This window comes from Mastomys coucha, unplaced genomic scaffold, assembly GCF_008632895.1.
Source record: "Mastomys coucha isolate ucsf_1 unplaced genomic scaffold, UCSF_Mcou_1 pScaffold20, whole genome shotgun sequence".
Classification (NCBI taxonomy): domain Eukaryota; kingdom Metazoa; phylum Chordata; class Mammalia; order Rodentia; family Muridae; genus Mastomys; species Mastomys coucha.
In genome coordinates this window covers 137,015,218-137,031,786 of record NW_022196903.1, presented here as the reverse complement: position 1 = coordinate 137,031,786, position 16,569 = coordinate 137,015,218, and the positions used below count along the sequence as shown (strand labels likewise).

Here is a 16,569-nt window from a genome sequence, read left to right as displayed (position 1 = left end):
CACACACACACACACACACACACACACCCCAAACCCAAAAACCAAAACAACAAGAAGTATAAGAAATCCCTTCAAAAGAGTTCCCAGTTCATGATCTAAGGACGTTTAGACTTTCAGATTGCTTGAATGCTCAGTGCTCAGTACAACTAGTCAGGGCTGAGCTGTGAAACACCATGACCAAAGGAACTTGGGATAGAAAGGGTTATCTGGCTTATACTTCTGCATCACTGTTCATCATTGAAGGAAGTCAGAGCAGGAACCTTGAGCAGGAGCTGGTGCAGAGGCTGTGGAGGGTGCTGCTGACTGGCTTGCTCCTCATAGCTTGCTCATTGTGCTTTCTTACATAACCTAGGATTACTAGCCCAGAGATGGCACTACCCACAATGGGCTTTCCATCCTCACTAATTAATAAAATGCCCTATAAGCTTGCCTACAGCCAGATGTTATGGAGGCATTTTTCTGAATAGAGGTTCCTTGTTCTCAGATGACTAGCTTGTATCAAGTTGACATAAAACTAGCCAGGATACCTAGTTAGGCTTATGTCTAATTGACTTGGCCTATGGTTTTTTTTTTACTTGTTCCAAAGGTAGATTCAGAGTATGGTTTGTGGGGAATAGCTTGCCCATGCCTAAACAGAAAATACTAAATCTGGAATACTGTAAAACTGGGAAAACAGTACCAGTCCTCAAAAGCCTTGGGTTTCAGGGCATTTAGATTTCGGGATTTTTAGGTTAGAAGTGCTCAGCTAGTGAAGTCTACTCAGATAGTCTAAAATCTGCGATGCTCGATGGCCTTGTTGTCAAGCATTTCAGCTAAGTGCTCTTCTGAACTACGAGGGGAGGATGTTTGAAGGATGATTTTTTTTTTCTGTTGTAATAATTATGTTGAAAGTCTTGTCGGGGACCAGAGACGCTGACTGGTCTATGTAATTGGAAGAACTTCATGCAAGTGAGGTTCCAGGGTAGATGTCATTAGTTCTTCCATAAGGACCAGTGGTCTAGAAGTAGTTCTAAGTTGAAGCTTGGGAAATTACGTGCCCAGGTAGGCCAGACAGATACTGTAACCTTTGATACTGCTGCTGTGTAACTGCCATCATAGCATCTGCAGTACTCAATCTAGGGAGTGCTTCATTTATAGGGCAGATGGTGGAGCTTAGCCACAGCCTGCCATCTGTTGGCTTTTTCCTAGTTTAGATGATCGGGGGGTCCGATGTCTATAGATGGACAGTCTAGCCCATTTCCTAGTTCAGCAGTAGTCAGGGTAAAGGAAATGGAAACAGTTGCAAATCTCAAGAAAGGTTTTTTAAATTATCTTATTGAAAAAGGAAATTCTCCTTATCTTGAGCATACAATTGTTTGGCTTCCTTCTTTGATAATCTTTAGTTATTTAGATTAAATTCTGGTCACAAAATTTAGCATAGTAGTAGCAAGTTTTATTGGGAAGTGTACTTAACAAATGAAATTAATTAGAAAGTTGTAACCTTTGCTTGTTTTATGTTCCATTAAAAATGTGTCCTAAGGCTGGGGATATGTAAAGTATTTGCCTAACATACATGAGGTTTTAGATGTGTATCACAATGCTGTAATAAAATGCATAAATATAAAATTTGTCCTAAAAACATAAACTTTTAGCTCACACTTGTAGAATTAGATTGCATATAGATTCAGATACTACCCCTTTCCATAGCAAACTTCATTAAAGACTTGTTTCTTGAAGCCAGTTACCATGGTACACGCCTGTAGTCTCAATATTTGGGAGGCTGAGAGGCGGGGTGCTCTCCAGTTGGAGGCCAGCCTGGCCTGCTTGGTAAGAGTCTGCCTATAAATACACACACACACACACACACACACACACACACACACACACACACACACACACACACACACACACAGGACCTGAGTCTTCCAATTGTCACTGTCTAGTTTTACCTATATATCAAGAGTCTGAGCTCCTGCAGGCTCATGTCTGAAGTAATCTATGCACTGAGGTTTTGAGTGAAGAGGAAGTGTTTTACTTCACAGACCTTAGAAAGATAGGAACAGCAGAGTTCTGGTTCTTGTACATTCCCGAGGAACCTTCAGTAAGCCCTGCTGGGAGTGTGTCTCCTTTTCCAGCACAGCCATTTACTTTAATTTTGAGTGAACAGTTCATTCACTGAACTGTTCTATGTTCAATGCTGTCTACCCTGCATTGTTAGGGTACTGGGAAGGCATCTCACAGTGTAGGCCATGTTTAGAAAACCCTTTCGGATGTAGGCTGCTCTGTTTCAACTGGCTGTGTGTATTTGTTACAAGGAATCAGTTTATGTGATAAGTTATCATTAATTATGATTTATTATAACTGATGTCATCTTTGGTTATTGCCTAACATTGGTTTTAGATTGGAATTTGGTAAAAGGAAAAAGCTTGGATTTAATAGGTTATCTCAATGAATGAATGATTAGGATGGATTAGACATTGGAAATGTGTTATTTTGAGACAAACTTTTATACAAGGAAATACATCATAGTAGGGCTCCAGTATATTTGAACTTTGATTTAATATCATACTTGGAAATTTTGCAGTGTTCGTAATATTTTACCTGCATTAGTGACATGTATGCTTCTCTGTAATTTTCTTCTCTCTCTCTTAGCTATTGTGTAGCAAAATAAATCCCTTTGATTTTCCTCATGAGCTCTCATGGTGAAGTTACATTCCATGTGATTTATCACTGTTCTGCACATAAGGTGCTTTCTAAAGGACTTAAGTGAGCTCTTGTGTGCACAGAACAACCAAGCTGAGGAACTGGAAGGCCCTTCCTCACTTTAGCAGAGAGAAGAACCCCTTTCACTTAGTTGTCTATATAAAAGCAGACTACCTCTAAGAGCTTCATGTGTCAGTTCATCTTCAGTGCGTTTTAAGTTTATGTTCCCCACAGCAGCAGAGCTTCTGTCCTGCGTGAGTTTGAAGCTATATTCTCTTGCAATCTGGTGCTACACTAGCCTGCATTGATGCAGGTCTGCTGTCTGTTAGAGGCTGAGGTATACCTGGTCCTACGCATTCACATCCCCCTTTTCTCTTCCTGCTGCCAGTTCTCATGGTCTCAAGGACCTTGCTCTGGACATTCTGACTATAAAAACCTAAGTAATTACTAATTTCTTCTTAGAAAGGTATAAGTGATGATATAAGCAAAATTTGTATCTTAGTTTCAAAGAACATGACAACTCTGTATTTGACCTTTCACTTTTATGGGTGATCCCTCCTATAAATATAAAAGGAAGTCCTGCTTTGATGAAAACAAAAGCAAGTATGTTAAAAAAAAAACCTTAAAATTCAAGTCATAGTAGTCTTTCTTAGTTCCATTGACAATTATGCTTGCTGTTTTTCTTATTGACAGTTCTTGATTTACTAATCTGATTCTTTAAAATTATATATCCTAACACATTAATTATTAGCTGTTCTCTTTTCATTTCAATGTTTTGCATGCTAGGGATTAAAAAATAAGTTTTCTCCCTTAACAAAAGCTCCTTTGAAAGATTCTAACATAGCTTTTTGCAATCTGTTGTATGTATTGTTTTCTTTTCTTCCACTTTGATCACAAATTCCTTCAGGTCTCCGCTGGTTCATCCTCCAAGCCATGGATGCCGCTCGACTCACAACAGCCCAATTCACACTGCTACTGGCTCACGACTCACTCAGAACTTCTCTGTGTCTGTTCCCACTCTCATCTATACTGGTACGAGACTGCTCAGACGCCAGAGCTGGGGAGAGGCAGGCCAGGGGCACAGTGGCTACAGAGGCAGGCAGGCAGGTAGTGTAGGCAGGTGCTTCTAGTCTTCGCTTCTTCCTTTCTCACGTCTAATCCAGCTTCAGTGAAGGACTTCTGTTTAGCTGACACAAAGGCTCTGACTGTGGAAGAGGTGTTTTTTCAGCTTCCAGAGTCTGTTCCACAGATCCTCTCAGAGCCCAAGGATTGTGTATTCATTCTGAGAACCCTCAAGTTGTATTCATATGAACATTTCTGTGTTGTTTAGAGTAGAAATTAATACACTTCGAAGTGAAGTAGACCCCACCACTCTGTACAAATAGATTTTCTATTTGTCTTGTTTTCTCTATGTACAAAGTCTGTAGGGTTTGAGATGATAGGGTCTGTGTGATTCTGTGGAAGAACAGGTAAGCAACGGTTTGCACCAATGCAGTGTTTCAGAAGCTCTCCTTATTGTCCTCTTTGCTGTGTTTTTAGCTGTAGCACTCTGATGCTATAGGATAAGGAAACAGTTTTTCTTTCAGAGATACTTATGTGTGTGTAAATATAGAGATAGTCACAGATATTTCCACACACCATTTGTGGCCATCATTTTCATTTGTAACTTACAAAAACATTTATTTGAAATATTTTGTCATTTATTTATTATTTTTGTTTCTCCTTTTAATATATGTATATTTTTAATCCCCATTAGTCTACCATTTCATGCTTCTTTGCTTTTCTACTTGGCTTATTAACTGTTTCAATGCAGATAATATTTATCTGGAGACTGATGAACGGTTAAACAGCAGCTCTTTGTCTTTGGCCTCATTCCCAGCTCCACACTTAAGAAATGACTGCCGGCCCCACCCCAGTTCTTTCCTGATGTTTGGATCATGCTGCCAACTGTCAAGCCCTTTGGCACATGATTGCTTAATATGTCTCCACCTTCTTCTGGCAGGATTCCCTTCAATGAAGATCCCAATCCCAATACTCACTCATCAGGACCCTCAACCCCTCTGAAAAACCAAACTTATTCCTTTTCACCTTCCAAGTCCTACAGTCGGCAGTCCTCTTCTTCTGACACAGATTTGAGTTTGACACCCAAGACTGGTAAGGCGCTTCCACCCCCTTTTGTGTTTCCTCGTAAGAACTAGTTTCTGTTCCTCGTTAGCTACTCACCCAAGCCTCCCCGCTGTTTCTGCATTTAAGTTAAAGTTAATGTGAACGCTGGTCACTTCAGTCAGCAAAGTCAGTTTCTTTGTAGAGACACTATTGTGTTTGGATAGTGACATTTTTAATTAATTTAATTATTGTTGATATTAAGTTCAGAGTTTGGGTGTTGACATTCTTCATTTCATGTTGAAGTCAAGAGGAATGGCATTTTAAAATAAAGCATTTGCATAGTAACCCTAGAGGTCTGCAGTCAAATTGCAGTTTTGAACTGTAATTCCTCTTAAGCATATGATTAACTTATTTCTTATTCCTTTCCATTTCGGAATCTAGCTTTGTGTTTGGTTATGGGGATAGTGCAGAGTAGCACATGCATCTGCTCATCTGCTCTTTGGCTTCAGGTTAGTTCAGTGTAGAGTAGCACTTTGAGTTTAACTAGAAAGCAGAAAAAAGTAAAAAAATCAAAGAGAACATGGTACTGGTCACATCCATTTGTCAGTTTGTGTACATGCTAACTCACAAGGTAATAGAAGTACTGAGCACTCCAGTTGTTAAGGTGATGTGGAGGCGTGCTGTGGTTTGCAGGGCCGCTTTGACTGTTTCCGTCACTCGTGATGGAAGCTGCTGGGCTTGGTGCTTGCCTGCCCACCCCTGCTCTCCAGGCTGAAAGTGCACTGTAAATTCCCTCATCCTTGAACAGGTTTCAATTTATTAAATTTATAGTTATCCCTCTCTTTTTGTATTATGAATGATTTCTGTGTTTTTGTTAATATTTTTTGATAAAATATTAAATTGGCTTCTACAAGAGAATTCAGTTTATTTAAATAAATTTTTAAAGAAAGATTGAAAATTTAAAGATTTACTATTTCTAGTATTTTAAGTACTAGAAATACTTTTCCTATCAGGTTGACTAAAACTGTTTTTATTTTAAATTTATCACTGTAATAACATTTAATGTTTTATTTTAGTGTTAGAAGAAGAATTTATAAAGTGGATCCAGATTTTTTGAAAACAATCAAACCAAGATCTTAATTATTTATTATAGACTTAATTTCTTTTTTAAAAATTTGGTCACAGAGTATAAACACTATAAACACCCTTTCTGTGTTTTTATTACCATCCTTGTCACACCTCTCTAACACAACTTATTTTGACAGCTACCTTCTTTTTAAGTATATGCTCAGACCTAACCTATTAAGCCAAGTGCACATCAGGAATCCTTGAGCAAACATTGTCTGTGCCCCCAGTGCAGGCAGACGTTCCTGCTTCCTTTTTGCCTAGGTGATAATGCGTTAGGAGTGCTCTGGGGGTTAGCATGTGCATTGTGTTAGCTATTATAAGTAATGGAAAGATGATTTAAAATAGGCAGGAAGATATGCAAAGGTTATTTGCAGAGGACACTCCATTTTGTATAAGAAACTAGTATTTGTGAATTTTGTTCCTGGGGTGGTAGTCATGGTGGCCTCAGCACCATTCACTACAGATTCTGGAGCCCTACTGTCTAAAATTCTGAGTAACAATTAAAAATAGGGTAGCATTTTATAGTAATGGATGCTCTGGAGTGTGCCATCTTAACTGTCTTTGTGCCATAAAAATTGAACCATTCAAATTGTGATGAAATTAAAAGACAAAAAAGTGGGAAGTAAGAGCCTAGGCTTAATGTTCATGACACTCAGATCAAGACAGGCTTGGGCTGGGATTGTCTCCCCTGCTCCTCTCTCTAGGCACTGGAGATGAAGCCCAGCACATAGCCATGCTGGGCAATCACTCCACCTCAGCTTCCTCCTCAGCTCCTGGACACTTTTAGAGACTGGATCTTAGTAAGTTGCCGAGGTTGGTCTCTGCCTGGTGAGCTGGCTGGGACTCTGGGTGTGCTCTTCTAGACAAGGAGATGTGGTCGTAGTTAGGAGGCTTTGCTCTGCTCACTGGGTTCTAAGCTACTTTTCAATATGCTTACTGATTATGATTTGTCATACCACAGATCAAGTTTAGAAAGTCTATATTTTTTGGCTTTTATTCTCACAAAAGGACAACCCTAAAGATTGTACAGCCATAAGTGAGGGAAGCTTTCTGACTGGCATTAGATGTGCTAGCAAGGACTTCTGTAGCACTGGTTCTTAAAACCTCATTTCTAAATGGTGCAGCTCTGACCTCCATACCTGGAAGCTGACTCCGAGTGCTTTGTTTAGTTTGTCTGCCTTAGTAGCTTGGTGAGCCCCTCACCACCTTTGCATGGTCTGGAGGGGCTTGCCACCTCTCAGTTCTGGAGTGGCAGAGTCATGTTCTAACCCTTCTAAACGGAGGCTCAGTGAGCATCTTTTCTGCCTGTGTCAGTCTTCTGAGAGACAGTAGAAGAAGCTGGCTATGATGGATTTACTGTTTATAAACTGAGAAGTCAGAAACAGAGCGGAAGAAAGAGTGGCTCGAGAAAGTTACTTTTCTGTTTATAATGATTTTTTTTTGTTAGTTTTCTTAACTTTTTTTTTTTTACTTTAATGGAATCTAATTTATAACATTTAAGAAAATGAGATTTTTAAAATGTTGTCCCCTAGTTCTCAACTAATAAGGGTGAAGTTTTTGAATGCTGGTATAGGTGTATGGCAGGATGGCTATATACATCACTTACCATGCACAGGGTGTCTGGCCTTTACATGCAGATATCTGAAAATAGTGCTCTGATCATATTTTAGACATTGTAGAGGGAAGGTGAAAGGATTAATGCATACCTCAAAATTAGAGAGCAAAAACTTAGCTATTTGGAATTCATAATGCAGTTCTCTTTGATTATTTTTTAATGAGTATCTCATTAGCAAAAAAATGTGCAGTATCTTAGCTAGTATCATTTGAAAGTCTCAAAATTTACTACTTTAAGTAAGTGTTTAGGATTGAAGCAAAAAGTTTCTCACCATAATGGAGAGTGGTGGTTTTCAGCCATAGATGTTCTTAAATTCAGTTGACCAACCAACCAAAATGAATTGGTGGGCAATTTAAGTATTTGAAGAAGTTAGTTAAAAGTGATTTAAAGGCATAAAATCTTGCTAATGATTTAAAGTTTTTTAATGACTGCAGAGTTTGAGTTTGCATTATGCTGGCTAGGGCTCTGGGTGGGTGGGTTCCCAGGCTCGCTTGCTCAGTGTTGATTTGTCTGCATTGGAATCCATTTGATTGTTGTTTTGCTCGCCACTGTTTTCCTTCTCCTGCATTTCTGATCATCTTCTGAATCTACATCTTTGCTACTTTCCTCCACAGCACCTTACCCACAGGGGCCGGGGGTCTACCTGTGTCCCAGCTCCACCCCTCTCTCTTGTGGTTCCCTTCACCTTAAGTCCCGCCTCCTCTCGGAATCTAGCCTTACCCCTCATCACTCTAGCCTTGTCAGCCCCGTTCTGAGGAAAAGTGTTTCTTTCAGTGAAGAGCTGTTCCTGGCTGCTTCTGGTAGGATCACATTATGTCAGCTTTTTTTTTTATAATCCCTTTATTTTAAATCATCTTTGAAAACATATTATTTTATACCATAAAGAATGATTGTGTGCTTTATATGTCTATTAGTGATTTTACTGACAGAGTTAATCAGAATTACACATATGTCATTGGAGGTTATTTGATGGGTGATTATGAGTATTCACTATATTTCCTATTTAACAAAGATTATGTCTTAGGATGTGGATGTGGGTGTTTACTGTAACTCTCAATCCCTAGGCTCTCACTCAGGTGTCTGTTGTACAGGCTTTGCCCTCCCCCACCATACCTGCTCCATCCACATCAGACCTGCGCCATTCTGTTGCTAAACCATAAGGCTACATGAAAAAATTATTCTGTTTGAACCAGTTTAAGTCTCATTTTGGTGCTATTCTTTTATTATACATTTGTTTTCTTTCCACTACATTAATCAACTTATTCTGCTATATTTTCTGGTACTTTATTTATCACTGCAAGCTTACCTTTTATTTTATGATTTTTAATATGCTTCATATAAAGATCTTAGTTTTATTTCCAGTTAGCATTGTGTAGTCTCTAAAAACCTTAAGATTACTATAAGACAGACTTCTGTTTTCAGAGAACAGAATGGGACTCCACACATGCTAACCCTTGTTTCCTTATCCAAGAACAGCTAAAAATTTAAACATGGATAACGCCTTCCTAAGGCACTGCAGTGAACTGACTGGATGCATCTTTAGCTTTGAGAGGTGGGATCCACCCCAGCACTAGCTTGAGCCATCCCATCTCCATACAAGTCTTGGGCCATATTTGTCCTTGTGTTACTATCAAAACAACAACAATCACAAATGCTAGGGAAAAATGTAATATTAGCCTCGAAAATATACCTAAGAGTGAGAAAATAGAATTCTTTCATCCATGAATATGTACATTTGTGATGTGTTTACATGTGTGTGTTGATTTTTGTTAGTGGACACATCCCGTGTTGAGAGGAGGGCGTCAGCAGAGAATGCTTCTCTGCAGGTTGACTCGCTCTGCAGCTTTCCTGTAGTTTGTACATGAGCAGTTAGTGTGTTTCTCCCCATGTTTCACCAGATATTTTTTGATGTGTTTAAATTGTTAGCATAGTAAGAGTTATTCTTTTGGTTATTTGTATTGAAATTAACAACTGTTAAATAATGAATATTATCAAATATTTGTTACTTTGTTTTAATACAATAAATTGATTCTAAAACTAGCTGTGACCATAACTTTGATATCTTACTTTAAAGAAAGTTTTAGTGTAGTAGAGTAAAATGTATGTGTTAGTTACCATCTCAAAATATGTTAAATATGTGGATGATTTGTATTTTGACACACTGTCTATGAAGATGAGTGCGATTGAGCTTGCTGTCTTATGGTCACTTGGCTGTTACTCACGTGCTGATGTCCTATAGGAATGGGCAGTGGTAGTGCTGGAAAAGAAGGGGGGCCCTTTAAAGCTCTTCTACGGCAGCAGACCCAGTCGGCGTTGGAACAGCGGGTAAGAATCCACTTTGTAGTCTTGCTGTCACTGTGGTGTTGCATGCCTGTGCTCCTGGGCGCAGAGCCTCTGAAAGGCGCTCCCGACCATTTCTCTACCATCCCTCTAGTGCTGCAGTCTTAAAGTTCAAATCTATTTAGGATAGCAAAGTAATTTGTTCACCAATATTTACTTTTAGTTTGGAAAATTTCTGTAACTTTTCTGCTTTGTAGAGCTTCTTAATTTGAAATCTTTAAAATGAATTTTATTTTTTTCCAATCTTTGATTTAAAATATTTCTTCTGAAAATATCCACTGAATACTGAAATCGTTTCCAGTTTTCATTAAAGGTGCAATGTAGAGATGAAAATGGTTAGTATTTTTGCAGAAAATCATCTCAGTATGCTCCCTTAAATTGGTGCTGTAGTATTTTAACATTTACCTTTTGACGTCCACTTTTGTCACTGGCCTGTTTACTAATATGAGACACAGATTCTGTTCTTGGTAGATTAAAGTTAAGCGTGACTGTCTATCATAAAATGTTTATTTAATTATCATGTATAATGTTTACTTAATTTGTTGGGTGGGAAACTGAGTCTAGTTTTTGGATGATTTTTTTCTCTCTCTCTTTATAAATGTCCTTGCAAAGGGAGGATCTCCTCATAGGTTCTGTAGAAGGCGGGTATGTTTCTAAATGTATGAGAACCTGTGCCTTGTGCTCCAAGCTTTTCTACTTTTGATCTTGTTCTCTTAAGTTTTCTTTAAGCTTTTAACAAATGTTGCTGGCATTTTTGAACTTGGTGCTGTGAGGCTCATGCTCTCTCCTGCTGACGTGGTGCATGCTTCCATGCGTCCTGTCTGGGCTTCAGACAGAGCTCCAAGCTTTCTTTATGTCTGCTTTGGAAGCTGTAAGCACTTAGAGAATTTTATTTCGTGTGTTCATTTACACTAGTACTTGGGAGAGAACAAAGGTGAGACATAGTGAACCCCGTGAAAGGCATGTGTACCTCCTTCAGCAGTTTGTTTCTGATTCTGTGACTGCAGACAGTAGTTTGTTTTTTCTTATTCTGCAAGTCCATGTGTGTGTGTGTGTGTGTGTGTATATATATATATACATATATATATATATGTATATATATAAAATGTATGTATGTATGTACACACACACACACACACACACACACACACACACACACACACACGCACCTACCATTTGGACAAGGGTAACTGAAGCAGAGCTGAAGCATAGTAATAAGTTGAGCTCTGCCCAGGTCTTGTTTTTTCCAAGTATTTGAGACTGACCCAAAAGTCTTGTTGTTAGGCAAGTGTCTCCCACGAACTGTGTCCCAGCACCATGCCCTAGCCCTGTTCTTTGATTTATATCCACCTTTCAGCTCGCTTATGTTTTCAACAGCACCAGTCATCATGGATGAAAACCAAACAGAGCCAAAAATTAGAGCTATGGAGAAGAGGGATGGAGTGAAGGTGTGGGTGTCTATTTACCATGCTTCTGGCCAGAATAGTTTTCTCTTTGCCTTCTCCCACTTTTAATCCGATTGATTGATGAGACGAGTGTACTGGAAATGTGGCTGTGTGTAGTGCTGGGACTTTACTGTGTACTACAGACTGTTGTGGCCATTTCATGGAAAAAATAGTAAACTTATTTTGGATTGGGTTTGATAAAATTTGTGGATTTTATTTTGTTTTTGTTTTGTTTTTTTTTATTTTTTGTTTTTTGAGATGGTGTCTAATCTGAAACCAGACTAACATAGATCACTGTGTAGTTCAGGCTATCCCTGATCTCATGATCATATTGCCTCAGCCTTGCAAATGCTGGGATTACAGTGCCCATGTAAAAGTTGTGTGTGTGTGTGTGTGAAATATGTTTTAAATTGAAATAGAATGTCATCACTTTTACTCCCTTCTTTCCCATCCCCCAGTTCTTACCATGTCTACCCACACTCAAGTTGATAGCCTTTTTAAAAATGATTATTCCATATATACATATATATGCAGAAATATGTAAGTAAAACCTGCTGAGTTTGTTTTTGTTATTTGTATGTATATTGTTTCAGGGTTGACTACTCTGGCTTGGACAACCAATCAGTTGGCTTATCTATGAGGGAAGCTAAGTCTTTTTAGTTGCTTGTAGTTCTTTGTCTAGGAGTAGGACCCCATGACCTTTTACCCTTCTGTGCCAGCATGCCCACTGATGTTGCTGCTGTTCTGGCTTGTTTATGCAGCCATCCTAAGAAGGAATGTCCCAGCAGACTCGTTTCTGTCCCTCTTCCCTAGAGGTTCTCTGTGTCATAGATGCAGAAGCTATGATGTGGATGTTTTCTGGGGGTTGGGCTCCCCATGATCCCTCCATGACCAGTTGTGGTTCTCTGTGATGTTTCCACTTGCTGTAAAGAGAGGTTTTATTGCTGAGGGGTGGTGGCTGCAGTTCCCTGAGTGTGTAAGGATTGCATTAGTAATTGAGGAAGTGTGCTGCTTTAGGAATATGGCCGTGCTAGACTGGCTTCTAATCTCCATGACCTCACTAGGTGGGAAGCATTGCTTCAAATAGGATTTTCCTCCTGTGAGTGGGCTTTATGTCCATTTAGACAGCTGTCAGTTACCACAGCCATGTGAGTGTCACATGGAGGGCCTTTAGACTGTTCATTGTTATGGGTCAGAGGTATCACAGCTAGGTAGGACTGTTAAATTTCATCCCTCTTTGCAGTTTGCATACTGTGTTCTGGTACTGTGGAGGCTAGATTGCAGAAAAAAAGAGGCTTTCAGATGCAGCTCAACTTATCCATGGAGCTCTAAGTACGCGGGGTCCTCAGTGATAGAGGCCACCGTTGACTACTGAGAGACAAGCAGGACCTATATAGATAGTTTATACTGCTTTAAGAGTCACTTGGACTACCCTGACCAACCATCTGAAAGGTTTTTTATGTCTGATACTGGGGATTTTGTTAATCTGTGCTTCTTGTAGGGGAACATTGTCAGGCCAAATGCTTAAACATCTTATTTAGTTAGACTCTGTGCGTGTGCACACATATACCCTTCTATGTGTTACTTCTTAGTATAAACTATGACTCCGTGCAGGTTTGTCAGACAGTGGTGTAGCCGTGCTGCGAGCGGCCTCTTTCCTTCTCCATGTCTTCTGACCTTCCTTCTTTTAAGTTGGAGTCGCTCCCTGGTTTTTCTGTTTCTCACTTCCTGTTATCGCCACCCCTCCTCCCACACCTATGGTCTTTATTCTTTCTTGGTTTCTTGGTTACTCTTTGTTATATATCACATAATAACATCTGAGGATTTGAGGATAGGGATGCCAGATAGATGAGAACACAGAGGGATTTTTTGGTGTGCGTATGGAGGCCAGAGGATGGCTCAGAGGAGTGGCTCTTCTCCTTCCACTGTGCAGGTCAGTGAACTCAGGTTGCCAGGCTTGGCAGCAAGCACCTTCACCTGCAAGGCCCTCTTGCTGGTCTCTAGTGTGCTTTTAAACAGTTTACAATCTTGGGCATGGTAGCACATTGGACACACACTCCTAGAAGATCTTCACAGGATCAAAAGCAAAGGTGTTGAGAACTACAGTTTTTGTGTATACTTACGTAAAACCTACTATGTGGTCGGCCATCACGGTTCTCACCTGTACCACTCTTCCATGCACTGAGTGTCCAGAAGCAGCACCACAGCAGTGCCTTAGGCTTTTCCAGTCACCTGGCTGCTGTTGATGCCTTTTATTTCCATCTGTGTTTCAGTCTAGGTCACATATAAACAGTTTCTGTGGATAGGCGTTTTAGTCTTCTTAAACAGTTTATTTGTTCTTGTCTTTATCAAGGGAAAGGTCACTTGTGAGTTCTGACCAGGTTTTAATGTATGGATGTATATGCACACACCATGTGTACTTTTTAACTTTATGCTTCCTGAAGACACAGGGCTGCTCCTCTGTGCTGGTGATTGCAAATTGACGTGCCTTACAATTGTGCTTCAGCTGTGTTTGTATTCCTGCTTCAAGCAGCCAGCCAGTGGTCATGCTGCTTTTATATGTGCCTGCTTTTAGCAATCGCTCTTTCCTTTTATTTGTTTCATTTAATCTGCTGTAGCCTAGAAAATGCAATAATGACAAATTCTTAAAATGACAAGCATTTAGTATGTGTAGTTGCTTTATACCAGTGTGAGCTCACTGTGGTAGATGCCTTGGGATGCAGCACATGAACCACAGCCCTTGCAGTCCTTGGAGAGCTCTCTTGGACTATTTCTAAGCTGTCCTTATGTTGAAAGTAGCTGGGGCTGTTCGTGAGTGACTTCTGGTTAAAAGAATTGCATTCATCTCATAGCCAGGCAGGCCAGGTAGCAGCCACTCCTTCCTTGCTTTGTCTACTGCAAATGGCCAGTGTTAGGGCAACTACAGACATTCCCCTCGCCTGGTGTTTTTGGTGAGTTCCTATCTTAAATTTTCTTTTGGGTTCTTCATGTCCTTCTATGGCAGAAGGGAGCCACGGCTTGGAAGAACCTGCAGGGTCATGCTGCATCCCTCACTATGACCTTGCACGTCTCTCTTCTCCTTCATGTACAGATGCACTTCTGTTTGCCTCTCACCACATAGTCATTGGCTCACATTTCACCTGGATGTTTACCCTTCTCTCTCTTACCCCGCCATACTGCCCATCCTTTCACTCCATGACCTGTGTTCCATTTCTCTAGGTCTCTTATTGCATGTCGGCCTTAGGAATATTTACCAAACCTGTATTGCCTATATGTGTGAGAGACAACTTTACTGAGAAATGCAAACGGGTCACCAGGTTGTCCAATTGTGTACCTCACTGGGAAATGTGTTGAGTAGAAATTGGAGAAGAGAGGAGTGTGTTCTAAATAGTTCCACTAGGAACTCTTGAATATTTCCCCAGTCAGATGGCTAAGGCAGCTGGACTTTGAATTCCACTGAGCATGTAGGACAACAGATTGGGAACTGTGAATGTCTGAGAAATTTGAGTGGAAAAGCTGGTCTAGTGTATTTGTCTCCTGTGCTAGGCTCTGCATGAGCAGGGCCTCCTACTGTGCACTTGGCCATCTCTCTCCTGTCTCTTGTCTTCACCAGGAGTTCCCCTTCCTCACCTTGACGGTCTTCCCCCCTGGACTTCTCGTGCACGTTGGTGGTGTTGTCAGTGCACGATCTGTGAAGCTTTTAGATCGGATCCACAACCCTGGTATGTTCTCTAAAAAGTTTGATTTTACTCCTTTTACTTAAGGCGTGATTGTAAAAGTTGATTTTTTAATTAATATTGAAAGCAAATTTAACCCGAAAGGGAGATAAAAACAGGTTACAAACTGGCATAAGTTACTCTGAGATATTTTCAGTAATCACAATTAAAGGTAAACTAAAATATACTTTATTTTTTAATGTATAACATATGAATACATTTTGATTTATTTTTGACTGAGCTGTCCTTTTGAGGGGATCATTAATTAATTTTTGAGTTAGCTGTTATATTTGTTTAGGGAGATAAGGGATTTTATTGCGTGTCCTTCATGGACATTGCGTTAGGTGGTTAATGGTTTTCGCTTGCTCATATGGCCAAAAAAGGAAGAGCAATAGCTCGTGTCTTTAAAGCACAGAATGACGTAGAAGGCAGGCAGCTGAGTCCTGGCACTTTTGAGGGCTTGGATTACAAATACTTAGATGAGGGGGCTGAAGAGATGGCTTAGTGGTTAAGAGTATTCTTCCAGAGGATTTTGGTTCAGTTCCCAGCACCCACATGACAACTGTCTATATCGCCAGCATCTGACACTCTCACACAAATACATCCAGGCGAAGTACCAATGGACATAAAATAAAAACAAATACATTTGGAAAAAATGAAAGAACTGCTTGGGTGAGTTTTTTAGTCCACAACAAGCATGATCAATAACTGTAGCTCCCTGTGGAGTCATTGCTCATGACGATTGCTGAAACACCATGAACCTGAAGTGAAGTTGACATCTATACTTTTGTATATTTTCGAAGACTTTAATTCATCACTTCCAACAGCTTCTTTGTGACACGTAGGAAAAGTAGAAAAGGTTACTCTGGAATATTGGATAAGAAAACATTACCAATAGTACTTTTAAGTATAACAGTATTACTAATTTTCACATTTAATTTCAGCTCCAGTATTTTGTATTGATTTGGTTTATTTTCCCCATTCCTTTATTTTTATGGTCAGCTTACCATCTCATTTTCCTTAATGGTATTTGTACACTCTGTAGCACTTACAGGGCAGTTTGACTGCTGCTGTGTAGCACATTAAATTCATGTAGATGCCAAATTCTGACTTTCTATAGGTACTTGAGTTCTGAGATGGTAAGGAAAGGCTGATCAGTGAAGCCTGAGGGGCACTGTGCTCTCATGGGTGGCTGACTTATGTTTTGATGGCACCCACTGATATGATACTGTACCCACTGTATTTACCTGATGTCCTCTATCATTTTGGTGCTTCCAAATAGTTAGATAAACCTTAGAGCCAGAGCGGATAAGCAAATGTTTAAACTAGCTTTAAATGGAGATAAATATCTAAAAATGTTCTTTACTTTTACAAACTCTTCTCTTTGAGAGTTTCTTCTACTCACCAGTTTATTCCAGCCATACATGAACCTAAGAGTCCAGAGAGAGAGGGTGCTCTCAGTGAGTTCTGTGTGCTGTGACGAGCAGCTCACCAGAGAGAGGGTGCTTACACAGTGAGTTCTGTGTGCTATAACTAG

At 39.9% G+C, this 16,569-nt stretch overlaps 1 protein-coding gene across 8 annotated transcripts in view; it reads left to right on the top strand.

Moving 5' to 3' along the window:
- C2cd5 (C2 calcium dependent domain containing 5) overlaps positions 1-16,569 on the top strand; it is a 107,932-nt gene that overhangs the window by 39,087 nt on the left and 52,276 nt on the right. For 5 of the 8 annotated variants that reach the window (XM_031383826.1, XM_031383825.1, XM_031383828.1 and 2 more), the window contains 4 exons: positions 4,685-4,836; positions 8,146-8,331; positions 9,771-9,856; positions 14,930-15,038. In XM_031383826.1, coding sequence (XP_031239686.1) covers positions 4,685-4,836; positions 8,146-8,331; positions 9,771-9,856; positions 14,930-15,038 — 533 coding nt within the window. Of the gene's footprint in view, positions 1-3,589; positions 3,715-4,684; positions 4,837-8,145; positions 8,332-9,770; positions 9,857-14,929; positions 15,039-16,569 lie in introns of all 8 variants that reach the window. The other 3 variants (XM_031383830.1, XM_031383831.1, XM_031383832.1) reach the window with 2 other exon arrangements.